This window comes from Schistocerca americana, chromosome 4, assembly GCF_021461395.2.
Source record: "Schistocerca americana isolate TAMUIC-IGC-003095 chromosome 4, iqSchAmer2.1, whole genome shotgun sequence".
Lineage (NCBI taxonomy): Eukaryota > Metazoa > Arthropoda > Insecta > Orthoptera > Acrididae > Schistocerca > Schistocerca americana.
In genome coordinates this window covers 386,735,933-386,761,594 of record NC_060122.1, presented here as the reverse complement: position 1 = coordinate 386,761,594, position 25,662 = coordinate 386,735,933, and the positions used below count along the sequence as shown (strand labels likewise).

The window sequence follows — 25,662 nt, the reverse complement described above, 5'->3', positions numbered from 1 at the left end:
ATATGTGATGACACCCACAGGCACAGATGTCAAGTCACCTATAGCTGAACTGTACTTTTGTGTCTGGTTGTGTGAAATAAAATACTAAATATTGCTACCATTGTTTAAATTTTCTTGTATATCTGTTGCTAGCAAATGGTAAATTAACGCCTTATACTGGTTTCACCATGTAACACATAATTGCAGTTTCCAAGATTTGTTTTCCTTAAAACTGTGTTATGATTTAAATTTTTAAGCTGATTGAACTTCTTTTCCTCCCTCCCCCCTTACACAGTATTCCATAGCAAAGAATTACTTTAAATAAAGTTGATTCTGAAAGATTTGTGATAAGTGGTATAGTTATAAATCTCCACAGTGCAACATTATAAGTTCTGTTTAAATGATGGTGCTTCTATTATTACCATCAATTCTTTCATTTTCCTGTTGCTTTCATTGTTATCCAGAGGAATCCGTTGAACTTTTGTGTGGCAGGCCAGGAAAAGTCTCAGTCACCAGAAATCTTTTCTCTCTAACAGTCTAGCAAAATAGGCAGCTGCCTTTATTCTTTAACATATATCTTATGGCCTCCTACATATCATAAAGAAGCTAATGCATTTTTGTGTGAAATTCAGAATGATCGTGTTAAATAGAGCCTGTTTACCTAAGAACGAATTACCTTATGAGGCAGGGAATTCAAAGTAAACAAAGTGTTTATTCACCCAAAGTGAACAGCAAGATTATCGTGTAAAGTACATAAACATCAATTGTGTAGAATGCTTTTTACAGCTCTTGGATTTCTTCACTCGTTTCGCAATACATGTGCTCTGAATAGTTTTTGTTAGGGGTGACAAAAACAAGTTTCAGGTGAACTGCGATGTACGCTATCACAATACAAGATATTCAAAATAATTTTCATATTATAAGACGGTTGTTTGTGTTGTTACCCCCAGATGATAATTACACGAAATATTTGTCAGGATTCGTAAGCAGTGGGTCCCTGAGGTACAGAATACGTGAACACCGAGAAGTAAGTTTAAACAGATTATTAACAAAAGACTGACTATAAAACACGCACACTACATGTACCCGTCATCACTGTGTCTGACATTCTAACACCGGCTAATTACAGTCGTATCGAAAGGCTCCATGGTGAGCTAAGAAAAGAGACATATTCACGCGCGAGGCCGCGCTAGTTATATGGCGTGCTGCGGATGGCGGCCAGTGGCTTACTCTCTTGTGGCGCACTGGATCCGGACGCACGTCTACTGACCAAGCAAATTGTCAGCATTCCAAGATAGGTCGGCTGTCGAGCGCTAGTTACATACTGTACGGCTACGTGCAAACCTGTAGACCCTTACATCACTCTCCCCAGAGAAAAAGAGCGACCATAGGTGACTCAAAACGACCTCCTAGGCGTTATGAATTTATTTCGCCATTCATGGCATCAGAAGACATTGCAACATGTATTTTATGTACAGACACAGTAACTTTCGGTACTGAGAAGCAAGCTTTCAGGATGACAATTTCATACAAGACAAATGCTGTTGACAAAATACAAATTAATAAAAGCAAAAAAACACAGTACTGACAATCAAGTATGTGTTAACATTACTGGATGAATCAAAGGACTTAAGTCTATTTGCTGCTTCAATGAAGTTCAACTCATTATTGGAAGAAATTACATTTCATGGATATCCTTAATTACATTATTGTCTTCAGTAAAACTTGATAAGGAATGCTCTCCATATGTTAACATGTATCAATAATTGTAATAAGCAGATAAAATTCTCAGTAATGGCAAATGTACAGTTGCATGAAATGTAGTTGGCAATACACTAGGCATATCAAATAGTTCACATGATAAATCACAATGTGTAGCATTCAAGATTAATCCACTATTATTCTTTTTGAGTGTAAAGGGTAGCTCAGGTGTATTATAATTTTTACATGTAAATGTGACATCAAGGGTGGAGTTAAATGAGAAAATTATACCCTCAGAACATCATTTAAGAAATTGATGATAAAAATGTGTTAAAATTCTAGGGCAATCATCTCTTAGCGGATGATTCATAAATAAGTCTTTCTCACAGCTGTGCACTCTACCATCTAAGAATACTGCCGATTCAGAGCAAATTAACTTATGACTACGTTTTTACATATGCAAATCGTTTTCATTTAGGGACACAAAATATCTCCGATCCTTGCTGATCAGTAGATAATTATTTAGTATGTACTTTACACAAACACCTGCCTGTCTCCGTTTCACAGGGTAAGTATAAATCTTATACATTTCAAATCTTATCCAACACAGAATTTGCAAGTGTGATGCACCTATTGAACTTAATCAAAAACGAGTGCTGCATAGATAACAGTTTTTATCATTAGTGGCCATAAGCCAACTCTATTAATTTTAATAAATGATACAGCAAATTTAAATTTGAAAACTTTTTATTTACTAGCAAGTGTCTGAAATCTTATTTATAACGCAGTAAATGATGATAATTTTATTTTTTTCTAGATATCGACTCTGACATTGTCTGTAGAGATATGCCAACACTCTGTTACAACCCTTGCTCGTCTCATCACTGTGTATAAGTAAAGCATGTCGTTCTGCATTTTAAGTGATATATCGCAATAAAACAACTTCTTCCTTCCTCAAATTGAATATCCTCTACCATCCCTCATTCCTGATATGGTGTTTTCTCATTTTTTTGTCATTTGGCTGTATTGTATGTGTGTAAGAATGCATAGTGTTATGACGATACGAAATAATTAAACCTTGTTTTGTGTGTGGTGTAATTTTAGTAGATGATGGTGTTATTTAATAGTTGATTATAGGAAATACACTCTATAAGCCTTTTAGAGGACTGTGACACCATAGTTCTGATTGGTAAATATTGCAGACTGCAGCAAGAATTTTTAGTGCACATATAACCTCTAATAGGCCTGCATCATTTGCAATAAAAGCAGTAATTGTCATCGATTGTGTGTTTTTACAGTGATACATTACCTTCATCCCTTCTAAAATGGTGCTTGAGATCAATTTAGATATGTGTGTAATTCATTTGAGGGTGTATTGTGACTTATATCAAAAGTAGGCTTAATTAATTACACTCAGATTGTCTATTTGTTTGTATACTTCCGTGATTAGGATAGTACTTTAGCTACCACGTATTTTCTGAGGTTACAAACATGGTCAGGATAATTTTCGGTATCGACCACTTGGGTGTAACTTCTAGAAAGTCAACTGCTAGTTGATCACGTTCTTTGTAAGTACCCTTTGGGTATGGAAATAGCATTGGAGTACTTAATTTAGAGTTGACAACCCCGTTCTAGGCACTATTGTGATAACTATGTGTGTATGTGGAAAATAATGTTACGTTATCTTACATAAATGATGCACTTTTTTGTGTTTCAGTTGTATTTTTGCAGCTATTTAGTCTTGTAAGGAATGTTGCAACACCTGACAAGCATCATAAATGTAAAAAAAGAAATTAATTTGAGACTCTGTTGTGTGGTGCAAGGATAGTTTATGTAGTGTTTTCAGCTGTGCTGTCATTTGTCAGTGACAGTAAGCAACTTGTGGTCCTCAGATCCAAGTTTAAATGTTTTACCAGTGCAGCCATCTGTTAGTGACAGTAAGTAATGGAAACATAAATTAGCTGTTTTATTTCGAGTTCTCAGGATTTGGGGAATGGAATTTAAAGTAACACTCTTCCTCACAAACTAAGTAGTACTAATTTGTTAATTACATTCAATTAACAAACGTTGGTTTTTAAACTACATATTACTAATTGGTTAATTACATTGAATAAGCAAACATTGGGTTTTAATTATTTATGGAGAATTTGTTGTGTACTCCTAGCAATATTTCATAGTGAATGATATATAGATTTGAACGAAATTTAGTGATACGGTTTGTAAGCTAGTCCGTTAAAGATTTTTTGAAGTCAGTAATGCAAACACAGCTCGTTATTTTATGCAATTCAGATACTTTGATGTATTTTTTGGTAATTATTTTGAATATTTTTGAGCACATCCTGGATGAGGATAAACTGTAACTGAACCTTTCATTTTAATCGTATCTAAAATACTGTTTGGAGGAGGAGAAGGGTAGTGTGTGAGGTATTTCTCTTACAAATAGTTGAGGTCATTTTGATGCTTCTGAGCACAGCTCAGATGGGGCTGTGTTGTAATTGCTCTAAATGCAGGAAAGCAAAACGAAGTGTGTGACACATTTTTGGCAAATAATTCAGATCATTTGGATACTTTTGAGCACAGTGCAGATGGGACTTCAATGTAACTGGATCTTTCGTTTTAATGATGATTTATTCCAATGTGAAGCATCATTTTAATACAATGCTGATTAAAAACAGAGTTGTGTATGTGTACATAAGTATATTTGCTTTTATAGCGAATTAATGGAACTTGACGCCTTTTTCACATTCCATTTTAACACTACAGTCTGACTGGTTGGAGATAGGTAGTAGGGAAGTACCATAGAAAGTAAACAATTGCTCTGTATCGAAATAATGTTGCTTGATTTTTATCCCAGAAATGATGAATATTTTTGACTTTCAAGAACATTTGTTTACACGATTTTTTTACTGCATATCTGACACAATTTTTAATGCTATGCTCTGATTGGTTGCAAAGAGGTGGGGGAGGGGTGTAAAGCTCAAGAGACATAGTAGAAATTTTGTGGATTCGTTGGTGTTACGGAAGAGGGGAAGGGGAATGGATATGGCTTAAAATGTCTTTTGGAAATAATATAACTGGACGCCATTTTATACATATTTTAATAATATGCTCTTATTGGTTCCAAAGAGGAGGAGCTGTGGTATAAAGAACGATTGGTTTATTTCTATCATCCTGGACTTTGTTCATTTCAATACTACGTTATGATTGGTTACAATGGGAGAATAGAGGTGAACTGGAGACAGTTTATAATTTCCCACCAATAAAATTGGGCTCTTTCCTCCATGTTGGATTTTTGATTTGTTATTTCATTTTTAATACTGTGCTATGATTGGTTGATGATAGGGAGAGGGAGAAGAGACCATGACTTTCCACTGATAGTGGCATGACGTTTTAGTTTATTACTTCCTTACTACTAACTCTTTTCACAAAACATTTTTCGGACAGAATCCACCTATGTCAGTGAATGTATAATCAATAATATATCATTGTACAACATGTAGTTCTTGGCATGTGATGTCATTGTGATTAAGATATGTGAAAACTCACTGATAGAGAGTAGTGGGGCTACGCCATTTCTAGGTAGACATGAATGGTTATAACATTACTGCTCCCATTTACAGGTTGCATACAAAATAGTGTCAAGGGTAACAGAGATTTGAGTTTCTGTGTGTCATAAAATTACTGACTAATTTAAAAATTTACAATGCTGTAATAATTGGTTCAGTAAGATATATAATCTTGTGTTAAAGGTTTGATGCAGTGAGTCAAGTATTATAATTTGAAACTGTATATATGTCTTGGGACAATGTATTTCACTGCATACCAGTATCCAGACTATATTCATTGAGTATTAGAGAAAGAAAGCACTTATGCATTTGCAAAAATTTTATATAAAAGTTGAAACCTTCCATTTCTTTTTCTAGCTGACACCTCTCACCAGATGATGAAAGGGAAAACGTTTATTGTGTACAACATTTTCGCTGTTCATGACGTAAAACTACCATATAAGCCATGACGCTTTAGTTTATTACTTCCTTACTACTAACTCTTTTCACAAAACATTTTTCGGACAGTATCCACCTATGTCAGTGAATGTATGATCAATATTACATCATTGTACAACACATAGTTCTCGGGATGTGATGTCATTGTGATTAAGAGATGTGAAAAACCAGTCTTTGCTTTTAATGGAGCACAAATCACCCTGACTATACAGGTATACTGGCCATGTGAACCTATAGAGATATTGTCCAAAAAAACCTCACCTACCTTAACAGCACCAGGGAACTTAACCTTGACCATTCACTAAGCTGAATGTTGGCAGCTCAGGAGGGTCACATCACTCCAGAACAATTGTTGCAGCACGCAAAACAGTACCAGGATGGTAAATGTCAAGAAATCGCGACTTTGAGCTCGGCACTTTCTAGTGCTGTGGTGACTCCGATTTAGATGTGCCTAGTTCTCACGTATTTGAAATGACAGGCCATGCAGAAAGGTGACTCCAACCTAATTCCAAATCCCATAGACTGGATGCCGCAAACAACGAATGGAAGGGAAATTTATGAAGTCATGGATGAGCACACTAATTTGCATAGTGGTTAAGCGTATCCAGTTTAGTTTTAGGCACTAGTTTTATGGATTACGAGTGGATGTAATTACAGTAGAGTTCTTGGGCTGGGATAAGACCCAGAGGACAGGGTCTTCTCAGAATGGGAGGGCAGTGTAGCAGTGTACCGCCACAACTCAGTATTTGGTCAGAAAATTGTTAATCTTAAACAAATAGTATGAAAAAGTAGAATGTAAGCATCATGGTGCACTGCTTCAACAGTTGTGGGTCATTTGCTGAAAATGTGGCGCCATGTGTGTTACAGTAACAGATGTGTCAGTGGACTGCACAGAGAGGATACGAGAGCTTAGTGGTAAATGGCATTGCACCATTATAACGGTGTAAGCAAGTGAAGTGGTGTCACCACATGAGGTCACATCTCCTGTTTTGGAAACATGACTAAGTGCTGGGTTTTAACAAAACAAATTGGCAGAAGCGTTTAAATTAGTCTTGATCTTAAGGCAGGGATCGCTCGTTATTGCCAGAAACCAGCAGTGCCACTATGACAATGGAACAATGCCAGACAGCAAGACGAGTAGGCTCCACGATCCGCAGCCATTGGTTCGAGACCAGGCTGTGCTTTCTGTTTGTATTAAGTCCTTCACGGGACTTGGTGTCACAGTCGTGCCGATCTCCTGTCCACACCTCCTACCTCCTATGCTGAGTTTCTTGTGGATCTCGACGCAACAACACCAGCTACCAGCGGACAGCTATCCGAGGCAGAAATTTGTACCACATGCACAGCCACCTTCCTGTTTCATCGCAGTGACACGAGCAAGTTTACAAGTAGTGTATGCACTGTCACCGTGGTCGCCTGCAGAGCAGAGGACCCATCGCAGCAAAAGTCAGTGTGCTACTGACGTCAGCGTTTGTGGTCTACATGCAAAAAATCCCGTTTGGCTAGGATGTGGTGTAGAGATCTAGTGTAGTTTAATTCCTTTTTGTTTTGTTTTAGCCTGTAGTGTGTGCAGTATCCTTGTTTTCAAGTAGAACGGCGGATGGGGTTTACACAAGTGTCAGAAACACGAGAAGCAACACTGAATGAAACGGTAGAAGCTTTGAGTGGACAGATATCCGCGTTCTTACAAATTACAACGCAACAGGGCAACATAATGAAGCATTGCATAGGCGAAAAGAGCAATGGGTAGCCGTTGGGAGCCAATGACTCCTCGATTCAGGAGCAAATAAAAACCGGTTGAGTGTATCTACCGATTCCATCGATACAGAGGTAGGCAAACGAGTATGTATCTGTCTTTATTGGTAATGTAAAAACTGCTACAAAATTGGGAAAATCGTCGGAAGAAACATAATCGAACATGGCCAAATTAAGGTTCCTGGATGACGCAGTGGCGTACGTAATGTAGCACGAGACCCTCAGTAAGGCCCAAACATGTGATGAACTGGCTAACGGTGTAACACAGCGCTATCGGAAACAGAACAGCGCGACTTTCTTTAGGGAAAAGCCCAACGGACTATCGAAGAAGCACGGCAAATCAGTGGAATCATTCTCTGACAGGATTAGGAAAGTGAACTTGCAAACGTATGAACTAACGCAGAACACAGAAGACGATAGAATGATAGCGTGTTTCTAAGAGGTATTCTTGCTGATATGTCAAGGCCGGTCAGAAGGGAGAACCCAAGTGTCTTATTTGCTGCCATTAGGATTGCTACACAATTAGAGGAGGAGAGAGTGATCGTGGTGCGTTTTCTTCTGAAGCGAAGTGTTATATAAGGGCGCACGGGCCGCATCAGGAAACAATGTCGTCAGCCTCAATGTAATAAATGTGGGGAGGAGGGTCAGAAAGCTCGTGATTGTCAGAAGAAAGCACGGGATAAGCAGCGTCCTAATAATCGGTCGTTAAACGGGAATGGAGTGCCTCATTCGTCGGACGGCAGTCCCAATTGAGCACGAGATTGCAGAAACGTATGCAGAGACAGAGCGTTGATTCCTAGGCAAAGTAAACGGTACAGAACGTTGATTTCTGTTGGACATAGGGGCTCAAGTGTCAGTAGGCAGTCTAGATCTCTTGGCCTTAAAGACACTGTGGTCACCACAGTATCGATTACGTGAAGTAGGTGATAATCACCTGAAATGATTGGGAACAACGCTGTACAGTTTTAACATGGGAAAAAGCCTTTTCGAGAGCTTGTAGATTACTGTTTGGTGTTGGCGAGGGGTAGTGTGCGGCCCTGAGACTCTACTTTCTTGTTAGACCTCACGCAAATTTTGACATTTTGAAGCGAAGAACTCAACTTGATGGGACATTTTTTTCCTCTAGGGGCAATAGCTACAAGTGTTACACCGTCGCAAGGTCCACTGATCAAGAAGGACACAGATTCTAAACATCAATTCGTTGGACTACGATACTGGAAGGTACAGGGAAGTTGATCTGGGTGAGCTTAGGTATGGACCTACCTAAGGATTTATTGTATGTTGAAGAACCTTTGGAAAATAATGAATAATTAGGTAAGTCACACTATTTTCTAGGCAGAAGTATAGAACACATCAGTGACGTAGACGGAGGTTTTATGATTCCAATCAGTCTTGATAAATTTGGCATGGACGAAGTGAGTCTGCAAAGGGTTTACTAACTGCTAATTTAGATGTTTTGAAGAAAGATGACATAGATAGGTCAAGTGAGGACCTCTGCCGCAAGTAAACCATCTGCATTAGCCGAGAAAGTGAAACGCTTACAGGGGGATGATAGAGAAGCAAAGGAAGGTTCATTACTGCAGTTCATGGATGTGTTTGATCCGAGTGGTCTGTTAGCAGCAACGGCACTCACGCAACAGAGAATACCATCGTGGAATAATGTTCCACTGCGCAAGAACCTATATCAAGTTCCAAAGTGTATGCAACCAGTAATAGATGATTTATCGACCAGCAGCTAGCTCATGGTATTATTGAGTATAGTGGTAGTCCCTGAAGGCAGCCGTAATTTTAGTCTTGAAAAAGTCACCAGATGACCCCAAAAGACAAAGATTTAACTGTGACTGCTGATACCTCAACACATGAAAGATAATCAATGCATATCAAATACCAAACAGGGACTCTCGATAACTTGGTTGGGTCAGTGTAACTATTTCGCCACAATAGATTCAAAGAGTGGATATCATCAGACCGAAGTCTGATCTATCTGGGTGACATAATAGTGTTTTCAAAGGACGTGGGAGAGCATGAACAGTGGTTGGAGGAGGTATTTAAAAGACTGAGAACAGCTCAACTAACGCTAAGTATCGATAAATATAATTTTGCAGCAACAGAGTTAAATTATCATGGGCTTATAACTAGCAAGGAAGGTACGAAAACAATTCCACCCTTGGTCTCAGCAGTTCAGGAAAGGAAATGACTAGTAGTGGTACAGGATACACTCTGCCACGCAGTGTGCAGTGGAGTGCGGAATATCTATGTACATGCAGATGAAGAATTTTTCGCCACAGAAGATAGTTAAAAAGTCGTCGAGTTTCATCAGCCTCTTTAATAATTATCATCGATGCATAAACGACTTTGCTGAAACTGTGAGATCTTTCGACTGTTTACTATAGAGAGGTGCAAATTTGAATGGTCTACTGAATGCCAGTACTTTAATGTGTGGAATGATATTGGACCCAGTTCTAATATTCCCCGACTTTGAAAAAGGATTTATTCTGTTTTGTGATGCAAGCAATTTGGCTCTGGAGGTTGTCCTGGGAGAGAATACTGTCAAAGAGCTTCCTGTAGCATGTACATCCAGACACTTGAACAAAGTAGAGCAACGTTATTCTACAAATGAGAAGGAGATGCAGGCAGTAATCTATGGTAGTATGCACTTCCACTGCTATTTATATGGGCAAAAATTTGTGGTCGTGTTGCGTCAAACTGCTATTACATGGTTATTAGAACTGCGGGACTCTTGAAGTGGATTACCACACATTGTATGTTTTACCACCATACAGCGAGACCTTCAGATGTTGGTGCGGATTACTGTACATACCAGTACCTCTAATACCCAGTAGCATGTTCTCTTGTATTAATGCATGCCTGTATTCGTCAAGGCATACTATCCACAAGTCGATCAAGGCACTGTTGGTCCAGACTGTCCCACACCTCAATGGCGATTCGGCATAGATCCCTCAGAGTGGTTGGTGGGTCACGTCATCCATAAACAGCCCTTTGCAATCTCTACCAGGCATGTACGATAGCGTTCATGTCTGGAGAACATGCTGGCCACTCTAGTCGAGTGATGTTGTTATCCAGAAGGAAGTCATTCACAAGATGTGCATGATGGGAGGGCGAATTGTCGTCCATGAAGACGAATGATTCGCCAATGTGCTGCCGATGTGGTTGCATTGTCGCTCGGAGGATGGCATTCACGTGTCGTACAGCCGTTACGGCGCCTTCCATGACCACCAGCGGCGTACGTTGGCCCAACATAATGCCACCCCAAAACGTCAGGGAACCTTGCTGCACTCACTGGATGGTGTGTTTAAGGGCGTTCAGCCTGACTGGGTTGCCTCCGAACACGTCTCCAACGATTTTCTGGTTGAAGCCATATGCGACACTCATTGGTGAAGAGATCGTGATGCCAGTCCTGAGCGGTCCTTTCGGCACGCTGTTGGGCCCATCTGTACCGCGCTGCATGGTGTCGTGGTTGCAAAGATGGACCTCGCCATGGACGTTCGGAGTGAAGTTGCGCATCGTGCAGCCTACTGGGCACAGTGAGTCGTAACACGACGTTCTGTGGCTGCAGGAAAAGCATTATTCAACATGGTGGCGTTACTGTCAGGGTTAATCCGAGCCACAATTAGTAGGTAGCGGTCTTCCACCTCAGTAACAGCCCTTGGACGGCCTGAGCGATGCATGTCATCGACAGTTCCTGTCTCTCTGTACCTCCTCTATGCCCGATCAACATTTCTCTGGTTCACTCCGAGACTCCTGAACACTTCCCTTGTTGAGAGCCCTTCCTAGCACAAAGCAGCAATGCGTATGCGACTGAATCGCGGTTTTCACCGTCTAGGTATGGTTGAACTACAGACGAGCCGTGTACCTCCTTCCTGGTGGCATAACTGGAACTGATCGGTTGTCGGACCCCCTCCATTTAATAGGTGCTTCTCATGCTTGGTTGTTTTTCTTTGAGAGGGTTTAGTGACATTTCTGAACAGTCAAAGGGACGGTGTCTGTGACACAATATCCACAGTTAGTGTCTACCTTCAGGAGTTCTGGGAACCAGGGTGATGCAAAACTTTTTTTGATACTTGTAGTATCTCTTCACTGGTCACTGAGGTTCAGTTCTCATCACCAAAGACAAATCTTCTCCAGTCACTGAGATTCCTGGCTGAAGCTGTGTCTGTTGGCGCCCTGTACAATGGTAGGATACCTACCTGACTGTCGCCGACCATACTGCATGACAGCCAGAAGCGATGGTCTGCCCTGCCAGTTCATTTCATAGCAGAACCCCTTCGGTTGTCATCCGTGGCACAGTGACACGTCGACGATATTCTGTTAATTTTGGTTGTCTTTCATGGCAAGCCATCCTGGGCTTATATTTCAGCAGGATAAGGTCCACTGGATGAGGCGAGGGTTTGTATTGCTTGTCTTAGCTCTTCCAAATCCTATCTTGACCAATAAGGTCGTCGGACCTCTGCCCAACTGAGAACGTTTGGAGCATTATGGACATGTATCTCAAACCAGCTCGAGATTTTGACAATCTAAAGCACCAGTCTGACAAAATTCGGCACGATATCCCTCAACAGGACATCCAACAACTCTGTCAATCCATGCCAAGCCGAACAACTGCTTGCATAAGAGCCAGAGGTGGGCCAACACATTGCTGAGTTGCTCTGTTTGTAAAGTTCCTTCTCTTGAATAACTCCCCAGTTTGTGTGAAACTGTAATCAGTTGTTTGTCTGTGGAAGTTCATCATACCTACCGATTTCTGTTCCTCGTATATATATACGAGGGCTGTTTTTTTTTCAACCTCCGATCGTCCATCTACGCAAGTAAGAGGTAAGGAGGGGCCGGATCTGTGCGTCATGCGATTGCGCAGCTCCCCCACCACAAGCTCTGCCATTTTCAGCTGCAGTTTGTCAGTTGTAGCCGAGCTACATCCTTGTAAACATGGCCACTATGCTCGATGCTCCCGCCAAATGTGAGTTACGAAGTGTTGTCCGTTCCCTGCAAGCAGAAGGATGTAGTGCTGCGGAAATCCATCGCAGAATGAGCAACGTGTATGGTAGCAACGTTACGAGTGGAGTGATGGTAGTGTTCGGGAATGGTGTCGAAAATTTAAAGAGGGACGAACAGACGTCCATGATGAAGGTGGACAAGGTCGCAAGTCTGTCGCCACTTTAGGCCTCATTGAGCATGTTGATCAGGAGGTGAAATGCAAACGAAGGTGTACAATTAGCGAACTGTCTGATGAATTTCCAGACATTTCAAGATCTGCTTTGTACACAGTTGTGACTCAAGACCTAGGTTATCGGAAATTGTGTGCACGTTGAATCCCAAAAATGCTGAGTACCGACCACAAAACGCAAAGGATGGGGTCAGCATTATCGTTCCTCACACGTTATGCCAATGAGGGAAACGTTTTTTTGAAGTCGATTGTTACTGGTGATGAAACGTGGGTCCTCTATGACAATCCTGGAACAAAGGAACAATCAAAGCAGTGGATGCACACAGCTTCCCGAAGCAAGCCCAAAAAGTTTAAACATTCACACTGACGAAAATAAAAACAATGGCCACTGTGTTTTGGGACCATAAAGGAGTGCTGCTGGTGGACTTTATGGAGCAAGCTACGACGATAACCAAGGAAGTTTATTCTGAAACTTTACGTCGTCTCCGCAGAGCCATTCAAAACAAACGCAGAGGAATGCTTTCGTCTGGCGTTGTTTTGATCCATGACAACGCCCGACCACACAGTGCCAACATCACAAAAGACCTCCTCAAAAAGTTTAAATGGGAAGTTTTTGAACATCCACCATACAGCCCAGAGCTAGCACCAAGTGATTATCACCTGTTCCGAGAACTGAAGTCATGGTTAGGTGGGCAACACTTCGCTACTAACAAAGAACTTCAGGACGCCGTCAAGACTTACCTGTCCTCACTGGCGGCAACAATCTTCGAGGAAGGCATCGAAAAGCCTTTGTCACGGTATGACAAGTGCCTCAATCGTTTTGGCGATTATGTAGAAAAATAATTTAAGACTTTACTGCACTTTTGACAGTAAATTTATTATTTTCTGTACATTTTTCTTTTATTTACAGCCAATCGAAGGTTGAAAAAAAACAGCCCTCGTATATATATAATTTCAATTCTTTCTTCTGTCGAGAAAGTCATTTTGCAGACTGTAAAGAGGGACATCTAACTTCACCGAAGAAATAGACTGAAATGCTGACAGAAGAATGCTAACTATCGATTATTCCATAAAACTGTCCATTGTCGTAGCTGTTTATTTCAGAACTCAAAATATTGCATTCGCATTTAAAAGGGAGACGGGCTACTTTTACGTGAGGAGATGTTGAGAGCGTCCCCCTGCAACATCACAGCTGTGCACGTCTAAGCTTATTCTGAAACTTTACGTCGTCTCTGCAGAGCCATTCAAAACAAACGCAGAGGAATGATTTCGTCTGGCGTTGTTTTGATCCATGAGAACGCCCGACCACACAGTGCCAACATCACAGAAGACCTCCTCAAGAAGTTTAAATGGGAAGTTTTTGAACATCCACCATACAGCCCAGACCTAGCACCAAGTGATTATCACCTGTTCCGATACACCCTTCGTCAAGTTCGGATACTGATGCTAGCAACTTCATAGTTGACATTGTCTATCGGTTTCTGTATTGGGTGTGGATCTGTTTCACAGGTCTTGCTCTTCAAGTGTCCCCAGAGGAAAAAATCACGGTACTATGGGCAGGCGTAGAACTGGAACTCATAAATCATGGTCCAAAACCTCTGTAGATTTACTACTTTCACCGATTCCAGTTGTGATACGTTGATGTCATGTTGTGAAGTGCGACAGAATACATGAGCAGCTTTTTTCAGACATTACTTCATTACAGATTACCACACCATCCATAAAAAGTCTGATGTTAATGTTAACGTCGTATACAAAGCTATTGGTATTCAACATTAACAGGAAGGGTCACAACACACTTCCCTGGAGTACACCCGAAGCGGTTTTTTTTAGGTTAGAGGGTCTCAGGGAACCACAGAAGGGAAGTCCGTCTAAAAGTGGGCAGGTAAAACACAGTAAGGTAGTTGTAGAAACGAACGGTATTGTAGTTGTAAATTGTCGTAGCTGTATTGGGAAAGAACCAGAGTTCCAATCCCTAATAGAAAGCACTGAAGCTCAAATAGTCGTAGGTACAGAGAGCTGGCTAAAGCCGGAAATAAGTTCAGCCGAAATTTTTTCAAACGATCTGACAGTGTTCAGAAAGGATAGATTAAATACAGTTGCTGGTGGAGTATTTATTGCTGTGAGACGCAGTTTGCCTCGTAGCGAAATTGAAGTAGATAGTTCGTGTGAAATAGTATGGGTAGAGGTTATACCTGACAATCGGAATAAACTATAATTGGATCCGTTTTACCGACCCCCCGACTCATCAGATATAATTACTGAACAGTTCAAAGAAAACTTGAGTCTCATTTCAAATAAGTACCCTGCTCATACAATTATAGTCGGTGATGACTAAAAAAAATGGTTCAAATGGCTCTCACCACTATGGGACTTAACATCTATGGTCATCAGTCCCCTAGAACTATGAACTACTTAAACCTAACTAACCTAAGGACATCACACAACACCCAGTCATCGCGAGGGAGGGAAAATCCCTGACCCCGCCGGGAATCGAACTCGGGAACCCGGGCGCGGGAAGCGAGAACGCTACCGCACGACCACGAGCTGCGGAAGTGGTGACTTCAGTCTACCGTCGACATGCTGGAAAAATTATGCGTTCAAAGCCGGCGGCAGGCATAAAACGTCATCGAAATTGTACTGAATGCTTTTTCAGAAAATTATTTTGAACAATTAGTTCATGAGCCCACTCGAAGCGTAAATGGTTGCCAAAGCATACTTGACCTTTTAGCAACAAATAATCCTGGACAAATAGTGAGTATTGTGACGAATACAGGATTAGCGACCACAGGGCAGTTGCTGCTAGGCCGAATACCATAACACCTACTGCAATCAAAAAGAAACGCGAAGTACATCTATTCAAAAAAACTGATAAAAATGCTCTTAACGCCTTTTTAAGGGACAATCTTCACTCCTTCCGATTTGATCATGTAAGTGTAGAAAAGTTGTGGAACGTTTTCAAAGAGATAGAATCGACAGCAATAGAGACATATATACCACATAAATTAATAAGTGATGGTACTGATCCCCCATGGTACACAAAACGGGTCAGATCGTTGTTGCAGAAGCAACGAAAAAAGCATGCCAAATTTAAAAGAACGCAAAATCCCCAAGATTGGCAAAGTTTTACAGAAGTTCGAAATATGGCGCGTACCTCAATGCGAGAGGCTTTTAATAATTTCCACAACGAAATTCTGTCTCGAAATCCCGATGAGATTATGGTCATACAGAAAGCACACCAGTGGCAAGACGCAATCAATACCTTCACTGCGCGATAACAACAGTGAAGTCACTGATTACAGTGCCACTAAAGCACAGTAATTAAACGCGGTTTTCCGAAACTCATTCACCAAAGAAGTCGAAGTAAATATTCCTGAATTCCAATCAAAAACAACTGCCAAGATGCGAAACATTGAAGTAAATATCCTCGGTGTAACGAAGCAGCTTAAATCACTTAATAAAGGCAAGGCCTCCGGTCCAGATTGGTTACCAGTCAGTTTCCTCTCGGAGTATGCTGATAAAATAGCTCCATATTTAGCAGTTATATACAACCACTCGCTCACAGAAAAATCCGTACCTAAAGACTGGAAAATTGCTCAAGTCACACCAATACCCAAAAAGGGAAGTAGGAGTAATCCGCTGAATTACAGGCCTATATCACTAACGTCGATTTGCAGTAGGGTTTTGGAACATATACTGTATTCGAACATTATGAAGTACCTCGAAGAAAACGATATATTGACACATAGTCAGCACGGTTTCAGAAAAAATCGTTCTTGTGAAACACAACTAGCTCTTTATATTCTTGAAGTAATAAGTGCTATCGACAGGGGAAGCCAAATTGATTCCATATTTTTAGATTTTCAGAAGGCTTTCGACACTGTTCCTCACAAGCGTCTTCTAACCAAACTACGTGCCTACGGAGTATCGCCTCAGTCGTGCGACTGGATTCGTTATTTCCTGTCAGAAATGTATGGAGTATTCGTAGTAATGGACGGAAAGTCATCGCGTATAACAGAAGTAATATCCAGCGTTCCCCAAGGAATTGTTATAGGCCCTCTATTGTTCCTCATCTATATTAACGACATACGAGACAATCTGAGTAGCCGTCTTAGATTGTTTACAGATGATGCTTTCATTTACCGTCTTGTAAAGTAATCAGATGATCAAAACGAATTGCAAAATGATTTAGATAAGATATCTGTATGGTGCGGAAAGTGGAAATTGGCAATGAATAAGGAAAATGTGAAGTTATTACATGAGTACTAAAAGAAATCAGCTAAATTTCGATTACGCGATAAGTCACACAAATCTGAAGGCTGTAAATTCAACTAAATGCTTAGGGATTACAATTACAAATAACCTAACTTTGAACGATCACATAGATAATATTGTGGGTATAGCAAACCAAAGACTGCGATTTATTGGCAGAACACTTAGAAGGTACAACAGGTCTACTAAAGAAACTGCTTACACCACGCTTGTCCGCCATATTCCGGAGTATTGCTGTGCAGTGTGGGATCCGCTTCAGATGGGACTGAAGGATGACATCGAAAAAGGACAAAGAAGGGCAGCTCGTTTTGTATTATCGCGAAATAGGGGAGATAGTGTTACAGACAAGATACATGAATTGGAATGGCAATCATTAAAACAAAGGCGTTTTTTGTTGCGACGGGGTCTTCTCACGAAATTTCAATCACCAGTTTTCTCCTCCGATTGTGAAAACAGTATGTTGGCATCCACCTACATAGAGATAATTGATCACCACGATAAAATAAGAGAAATCAGGGCTCGCACAGAAATATTTAAGTGCTCGTTTTTCCAGTGTGCCGTTCGAGAATGGAACGATAGAGAGACAGCTTGAAGGTGGTTCATTGAACCCTCTGCCAGGCACTTTATTGTGAATAGCAGAGTAATCACGTAGATGTGGATGTAGATCTGTCGACGACTCTCCATTCGAGATAATATGTTTTGTCCTCACTACCAAGGAATCCTCAACCAGTCAAAAATTTCTCGTGACACCTCATACGATCGTACTTTCGATAATAAGTGTATGTGTAGTGTTGAATCGAATCCTTTATGGAAATGAAGAAATGCTGTTTCTACGTAACTGCCTTGGTTAAAAGTTTCAGTATGTCACGTGAGAATAGTGCGAGTTAGGTTTCGTACTACCGATAGTTTCGGAATCCGTACTATATGGAACGGAGGAGTCATTGTGTTGGAGGTACCTCGGAATATGTTTTAAGATTCTACAACAGACGGATGTCAAGGGTATTGGACAGTAGTTGTTTTGTGGACCGCTTCCGCTACCCTTTTGGCTCGTGTGCCGGCCTGTACTTTTTTCCATCCACAGTTAAATTGCAGTAGTACTCCTGGAATTTCCTTTGTAAAAAGAAAACAAAATATATTTTAAAACGAATTTCATTATATCTGCTCTTGCTTCGTTGTACTCAGTTTCGATTCCCGTGTCGTAAATGGGCGTCTGGACACTAACTCTGATGTCAGTGATAGCTTTTATATACGACAAGAATTTCTGTGTGTTTTGCGAGACAACTTTCGAAACGTTTCTGCTACGGTACTCATTGAAGGCTTTACTCGTTGCCTTTACGGCAGCCAAACGATTTTCATTTAGCATTTCTCTGTCTATGGTCCTATACTTTGCTTCAGAGCTGTTGGGCAGTTGTTACTGTTTCTTCTATGCTCCTTTACAGAGACTGAATAACACAGAATATCATTCCCATCACGAACTCGTTTACTAGGTGCTTGACCAACTATTTGTCTAAAGGTAAGTCCAAGCTCTTCTATATGTTCCCGCCCAGAGTTTCTTCTTCAGATATGACACTATTGCCTGATTATCTAATTTTCTGAACAAGCACATCTTTCTGCTTGTTTTAGTAGACTTTTGTCCTTGGATAATTATCTTCACTGGAACCCCTTAATGGTCACTACTACTAGTTTCAACGCGGAAGCCCTCAAACAGATTAAGTCTATTTGTTACCATCGAATTCAATATAATTCGATCCAACTTTGCAGAATGTTAGGGGTGAGGTCCTACTAGTGATAGACATTTTGAATCTAGGACTTACGTAAGGTATTCAGTCTACTCCTCACACACATATTTACACATCTATTAAAATTAGGCACGTGCAGGTGCTACCCAGCTCAGTATTTTGTTTTTTAGCGTAGTGGCTGTCAGCAAGTCATAGCCGGTAGATGACTGCTTACATCCTCTTCTCGCCATTGCTGCAAGACATGCTCCATTCGGTACTTCCACGCTACTGCCCGCCCACATGTTGCCAACATTATCCCAACTATGCAGCACAAGTTTCGTTTGGAATCCCTTACACATCTTCCATACAGTTCAAGCCTCACTCGCCGCCCAAACCCCCTCCCCCCTCTTCCCCACCCCATGCAATTTACATGTTTTTGGAGCCCTGAAGGAAGACATTCGTGGCCATCGATCTGCTTCCTGTGAAGACGTAAACGCCTGGGTACAATTATAGTTCTGTAGACAACCGCAAACACTTTTCCTGACGATATTAACCATCTTGTCTCACAGTGAGATAAATGTATTAACAGTTATAGTGATTACTTTTTAAATAGTAAACAGTTAAGATAACATTTTCCCGTTGGTTTCGTTTTTCATTTGACTGCCCCTTGCACAGGGTGAATCAGCTGCCCCTTCTGACTGGGGTTATGCAATCTACAATGCCCTCAAATACCGTCCGCAAGATTTTTATATTTTCTCGCTCGCCAAGTGCGAAATATTAGCCCTAAATAAAAAATGAACAGGACGTTTTTGTAAGAAATTTAATGTAGTTGAATTTCGTACTGGGATGCGTTTTCCCTGGAGGTTGTAGTTCTCGAATTATTCCAGAAAAACGAAAGAGAGTTACCCTCAAACGCTTTTTTCTTGATTAACTCCAAAACCGTAGCCTCCAGCGAAAACTACATTAAATTTCCAGCAGAAATGTTCTGTTCATGTTTTACTGTAGGACTAATAGCTTGTGCCTAGCAAGTGAGAGAATGTGAGAATCTTGCACGTGATATTCGAAGGCGTTGAGGGTTGAACAAAATGATCGATAGAGACAGCTGAATCATTCTCGATAATGGAACAAAACAGGAGAACAATGGTACTGATAGCAGACAATAGAAATTTGAGATAACATACGAAAATGAATTTTTTAACAGGTAACTGTACAGATAAAGCAAAATATACAACAAAGACGTTATAAATTTGAAAACAAATGATTGAAAAGCAAGACGACGTTTTAAAATTAAATTTGTAAATGGTCAATACTAGCTAATTAGTTTCACAGCTTAAACAAAGTATATGATAATATTAGTGTCTGATAAATTGTGAAGTAAATCAATGCTAGATATTAGGATTAATTGTTTAGATATACCACAAAATTACGAATGGTTTGCAGTTACCAAGTCTTAAAAATGTTCTCTTATACTTTCAGCAGTGTATAAACGATCTAATTACCTGTCTTTGTCCTCAAGAGTTGGAAGTTTATCATTACCAACTGCTTCTTTTATCTCTTTGTACACTCGTTCCTGGACATCAGGATACCGTAACATCATAAGAAAAGCAAATCGAAGAGAGTTGCTTGTCGTTTCTGAGCCAGCGACAAACATGTCATATAACAGCATGAGAAGCTGGTTCTCCGGAAAACAAAGAACAATACACCAAACTGGTCTTGAAGAGCTTATGTAACTAAACTAAAACACTGTGAAATGAAAGCAGAAAACTGATAAAACGAACACAGACTGGTCAAAAGTGCACGTATTTGCACGTCTGCTAAAATGAGGCACATTCGAGTACTCTATAGCTACAACTAATTGGCTGTAACATTTCTTGATCTACATTGGTACATTGTTGGAGACATTGCTGCTCAATCCTATCTCAATCCTTGAAAGTGGTCATCCAGGTAGTATTCTGTGATGACGCACTGTTAGTTTCAGTTGTTCCTTCAGACGGTTTGTTCTGTCATGGTCATTGCATTTGAATTGCAATATCTGACAAGGATTTATGACTTCTTCTCGTAGATTACTCTAAAAGTTTATTCTTAGAGTTTACCACTAAGGATGTGGTTTCATTTAGCCCTGTTCTGACGTTTTTACTTCACAGTATCATAGATCTGAGTATATGTACGTTATATATCTCTCATGAGATGCTTAACCTTCTATCCCTCCCTGATCCTGCCAGTTCGATCTCACTCATTTTCCCGCTTTACATTTTGACATAGAAAATCAGTTAATCATATTATCTCATTATTTGTTTGCCCGGCTTTGCTCGAAACATGTTCAAAAGTGCACCTTCTGGAAGATTAAAATTGTATGCCAGCCTGGAAATCGAACCAAAGACCGTTGTCTTTTGCAGATAATCACTCTACCTACCAAGCTCTCCAAGCGCAGGTTTTCGTAGCTTCACAGTTGCCGGTACCTTTCTCCTCTTTACAAACTTCGCAGCAGGATTAACACTCCTGGAGGAAAAGACTTTCAGAGAAATGTCTTAGCTACAGCCTATAGTAGAGTCGGTGTAAGAAGCTCCCTGACACAATGGGCTGGGCATGGGTGCTTTGTGTGTCTACCTCAAACAGTCACGTAATGCGATTTTTTGAAGGTCTGTATGGCTACGTCTCAGTGTTACTGCGGCTCAACAGACAGCTGTTATTTTGCCTGCAGCTTTTAGCGCTTTACAGTCGAAAGTTGACAACAGTGCTGCCATCTGTCAGGGATCATCTTATTCCATCTGGACTATAGGCGTTTATTTCCAGAGTGAATGTAGCTCAGTCAGCAGAAGACCCGCTCACAAAAGGCACACCTCCAAAGTTGGAGTCCCGGCCCCACGCACAATTTTAATCTGAGTAAGTTTCAAATCATTGAACGTTCTACTGCAGCATGAAAATTCATTCTGGGAACAATTAAGAGTGTTTCTGAGGTCTTTGGTTGCTGCAGTGGTGAGCGGCAAGTGAGCTGGGTCTTTATTGGAAAAGGTGAGTAATTTTCTCCACTGATGAAATATACTCTGCGATTTCATCAATGGAAGGAAAGTTGAAGGTAAATGTCCTGTTGATGTAATTAGTGACAGAGCACATGCTTGGGCGGCTAAGAATGTGGGAATTATTGATAACCTGATTGAAAGTATCAACTATTTAGAGGAACAACGGAGAATTTTGACATTTCATTTAGACAATATGAATCCACTGTATCTCCCACAGTGTCATCTCACATTGGCGACTATATTATGTGTGAAAGAACTGTTTGCGCAGTCCAAGTTGAGACTCTGTGCTCTAGCTGATGGGAACGACGGTAAACTGGAAATGACTTTATGAACGTTCCCATCAGCCACTGTGCCGAGTATCAGCTTGGAATGCATGAATAGTAGTGCACCAAACGATAAAAATTACATAATTTCAAAACTTATAGGGAACGTTGAACGCTGTCACAGCTACTTCCGTGAAAACGCCAAATGTATAGAGTAGATCGAAATTAAATCATTTTCAACTGCCAGCTACAGCTAATATTTGGTTCCCCACCACCATATTGGAAATATCAAATGGGGCTAATGGGTTTGGGAAGCCGAGGTGCCTGAATCGTCAGGGTTGAGCTTATGTTGCCTGTATTTGCCGCAAAACTTCACGTTGTTAATGGGTTTAGGTACAGTACAATTTTGGCAAACACTTTTGGAATACAGTGATCAATAGATTAATATATTTTGACTAAAGTTCAGTTTTGATCACACCATTTATGTTTCAATGACATAGGTAACCCGTTTCGGTTATTTTTACATAACCATCATCAGACCCATGGCTCCCTTAGGATGGTAGGCGGAGCTCTCCTCAGCTGCTACATCAGTTGACTTCGTAGCAGCTGAGGAGAGCTCCGCCTACCATCCTAAGGGAGCCATGGGTCTGATGATGGTTATGTAAAAATAACCGAAACCGGTTACCTATGTCATTGAAACATAAATGGTGTGATCAAGACTGAACTTTAGTCAAAATATTAGGTACAGTAGTTTATCAATCATTCTTTTTGGTATTTTGTGGAATGTACAGTCACGATTGATATTTGCGATTCTGGTTGTACTTTTCCCCTGTATTTGTGACATTTGAAGAAAATCAGGATATTTACACTTTTTCAAATTTAAAGCTTCATATTGTGTAATACACTCCTGGAGCGCAGGGGAGTTGTAATAAATAGAATCATCCTCAAAATAATGCTTGGATTACTCACAATGGATAATAAATCTGTGAGACAATATCCCATTTCTGTTAAATCTATGGAGCCAAAAATCGTGGGTTCAGGGTGGGCATGCTCAGCTATGCAAAAAATTTATGGATCAACTGGTTAATGGTTTTTTCTAGTATCATATTAAATACTGAAGGATGTAGAAGATTAAACATGTGAGTAGTATGCAAACAACTGCAGTTATTTAGCGTAATTCGAAATAAGTGTCAGTGTAAATGTTTGGACAATAACAGTGGCACACAGCAGACTGCTGCACATGATGCGTTTGAAGCAATTTATCTGGAAAAATAACTAGTCACCATCTGCACATTATCAACTAGAACACGTCATGATCCATTATTTAATTAGCTATGATGATAAGGAGAAAAAAACCTGATGTGATGAATGGATGACTGTAGGTGACGATTAGTAGTTTGTAGCCGCACTATAAACAAAATAAATTATAAACTCGATCAATATCTGAAGAATTTATTACATGACAATATATGGGGATACTACCAGATGGAATAATACTGCTGTATAAGAATGTAAGAGAGAGGCAAAGGTGTCTTACAATACATAAACATCTATGCACAGTCTCCCCCTCCCCCCTCTGACATTACAGACATGTTCCCATCCCCTCCAACTACTCCTCACTCGCCAGACCACATGAATCCAGCATCAGTGGGATTGTGCTAAGATGTGTAAGTATGCTTAATCAGCAAGCTCTCAGGCGCCTGGAGATTTGTTCTAAATTTAAGATGTGTAACCAACAGTGACATCACGATTAGAATGGCCGACATCTGCATATTCACATTGAAGCAATCTCAAAGCATGTCCTATTTTACTGAGTCAATGTAAATGTGTGTGCACTTCCTCAGACAAGCTGAGACTGGTTGACAGTTGCACACACACACACACACACACACACACACACACGCACACACATTTAAGGTTTTATAATTTCACTGGGGCTAGATTTTGATAAATAATACACAATTTCTATTTATTTATTTATTTTATTTTGTTGTATTTTTTTTAATCAGCTTGTGCAATGTACACTGTCAGTTTATGGTGTTATAGTATCATTTGAGATCTAGTAGCTGACCCCAACTCTTAACATATGGCACACACACTGTCAAGGATGTAGTGTTATAATAGAGTTGTAAGATCCAGCAGCTGACACCTACTATCAAATCATGACGCATACACTGGGTGGTGTTAGAATACTACTTCATTTCCTGATGCCTATTTTTTGTTTAAACTGTCACTTCCTTGTCTACTTATCAATGACGTTTCCACTGTGTGACAGTATATGTTGGCGTTATCCTCAGAGGATGGCATACATCTTGTACATGGGGGAACTTGTTACTATTTTAGTGTAACATGGTGATTTAGGGAGCAATTTGTTACAGTCTCATTTAATGCTCATCTGTAACTGAATATAAAATGGGAACCATTTGCTACAATTTCGTTGTATAATGATGATGTATGGGGAAAAGTATTACGTAGTCTCCACTAAGCAATAGCATAACTTAGCATTACCAGCCACAAACCATGGACCTTGCCGTTGGTGGGGAGGCTTGCTTGCCTCAAAGATACTGATAGCCATACCGAATGTGCAATCACAATGGAGGAGTATTTGTTGGGAGGCCAGACAAACGTGTGGTTCCTGAAGAGGGACAGCAGCCTTTTCAGTAGTTGCCAGGGCAACACTCTTAATGATTGAATGACCTAGGCTTGTAACATCAACTAAAATGGCCTTGCTGTGCTGATACTGTGAATGGCTGAAAGAAAGGGGAAACTACAGCTGCATATTTTTCTCGAGAATGCAGCCCTGCTGTATGATTAAATGACAATGGCATCCTCTTGGGTAAAATATTCTGTAGATGAAACAGTCCCCCATCCAGATCTCCGGAGTGAGAACTACTCAAGAGGATGTTGTCATCAGGAAAAATAAAACCACCTAATCGGGCAGGTAGCATAGAAAATTTAAAAAGGGGAATGGATAGGTTGAAGTTATGTGTACTGGGAGTTAGTGAAGTTCGGTGGTAGGAGGAACAAGACTTCTGGTCATGTGAACAGACTGTTACAAATACAAAATCGAATAGAGGTAATGCAGGAGTAGGTTTAAGAATGAATAAGAAAATAGGAATGCAAGTAAGCTACTATGAACAGCTTAGTGAACGCATTATTGACGCCAAGATAGACACAAAATCAACACTTACCCCACCAGTGCATGTTTATATGCCAGCTAGCTCCACAAATGATGAAGAGATTGAAGAAATGTTTCATGCACAACAGATCATTCCACGAAAGACCATTACCAAATGACTGGAAAGTTGCGCAGGTCACACCAATATTCAAGAAAGGCAGTAGGAGTAATCCGCCAAATTACAGGTCCATGTCATTAACGTTAAATGCGCAACGGGATTTTGGAACATATAGTACGTTTGAACATTACGAATTACCTCGAAAAGAACGGTCTATTGACACACAGTCAACACGGATTTAGTAAACGTCGTTCTCGTGAAACACAACTAGCTCTTTACTTATACAAAGTGTTGAGAGCTCGACAAATGTTTTCAAATTGCATCAGTATTTCTAAATTTCCAGAACGCTTTTGATACCGTTCCTCACAAGCAGCTTGGAATCAGAATGCTTGCTTAAGGAATATTGTCTCAGTTATGTGATTACATTCGTGATTTCCTGTGAGAGGTCACAGTTCATAGCACTGACGGAAAGTCATCGAGTAAAACAGAAATGGTATCTAGCGTTCCCCAAAATAATGTTATAGGCCCTTTG

At 40.4% G+C, this 25,662-nt stretch overlaps 1 protein-coding gene across 1 annotated transcript in view; it reads right to left on the bottom strand.

Annotated features, from left to right (window-relative positions):
- Positions 1–25,662, bottom strand: part of LOC124613501 (methyl farnesoate epoxidase-like) — a 164,712-nt gene that overhangs the window by 21,650 nt on the left and 117,400 nt on the right. The window contains exon 6 of the mRNA XM_047142209.1: positions 20,111–20,318. Coding sequence (XP_046998165.1) covers positions 20,111–20,318 — 208 coding nt within the window. The remainder of the gene's footprint in view (positions 1–20,110; positions 20,319–25,662) is intronic.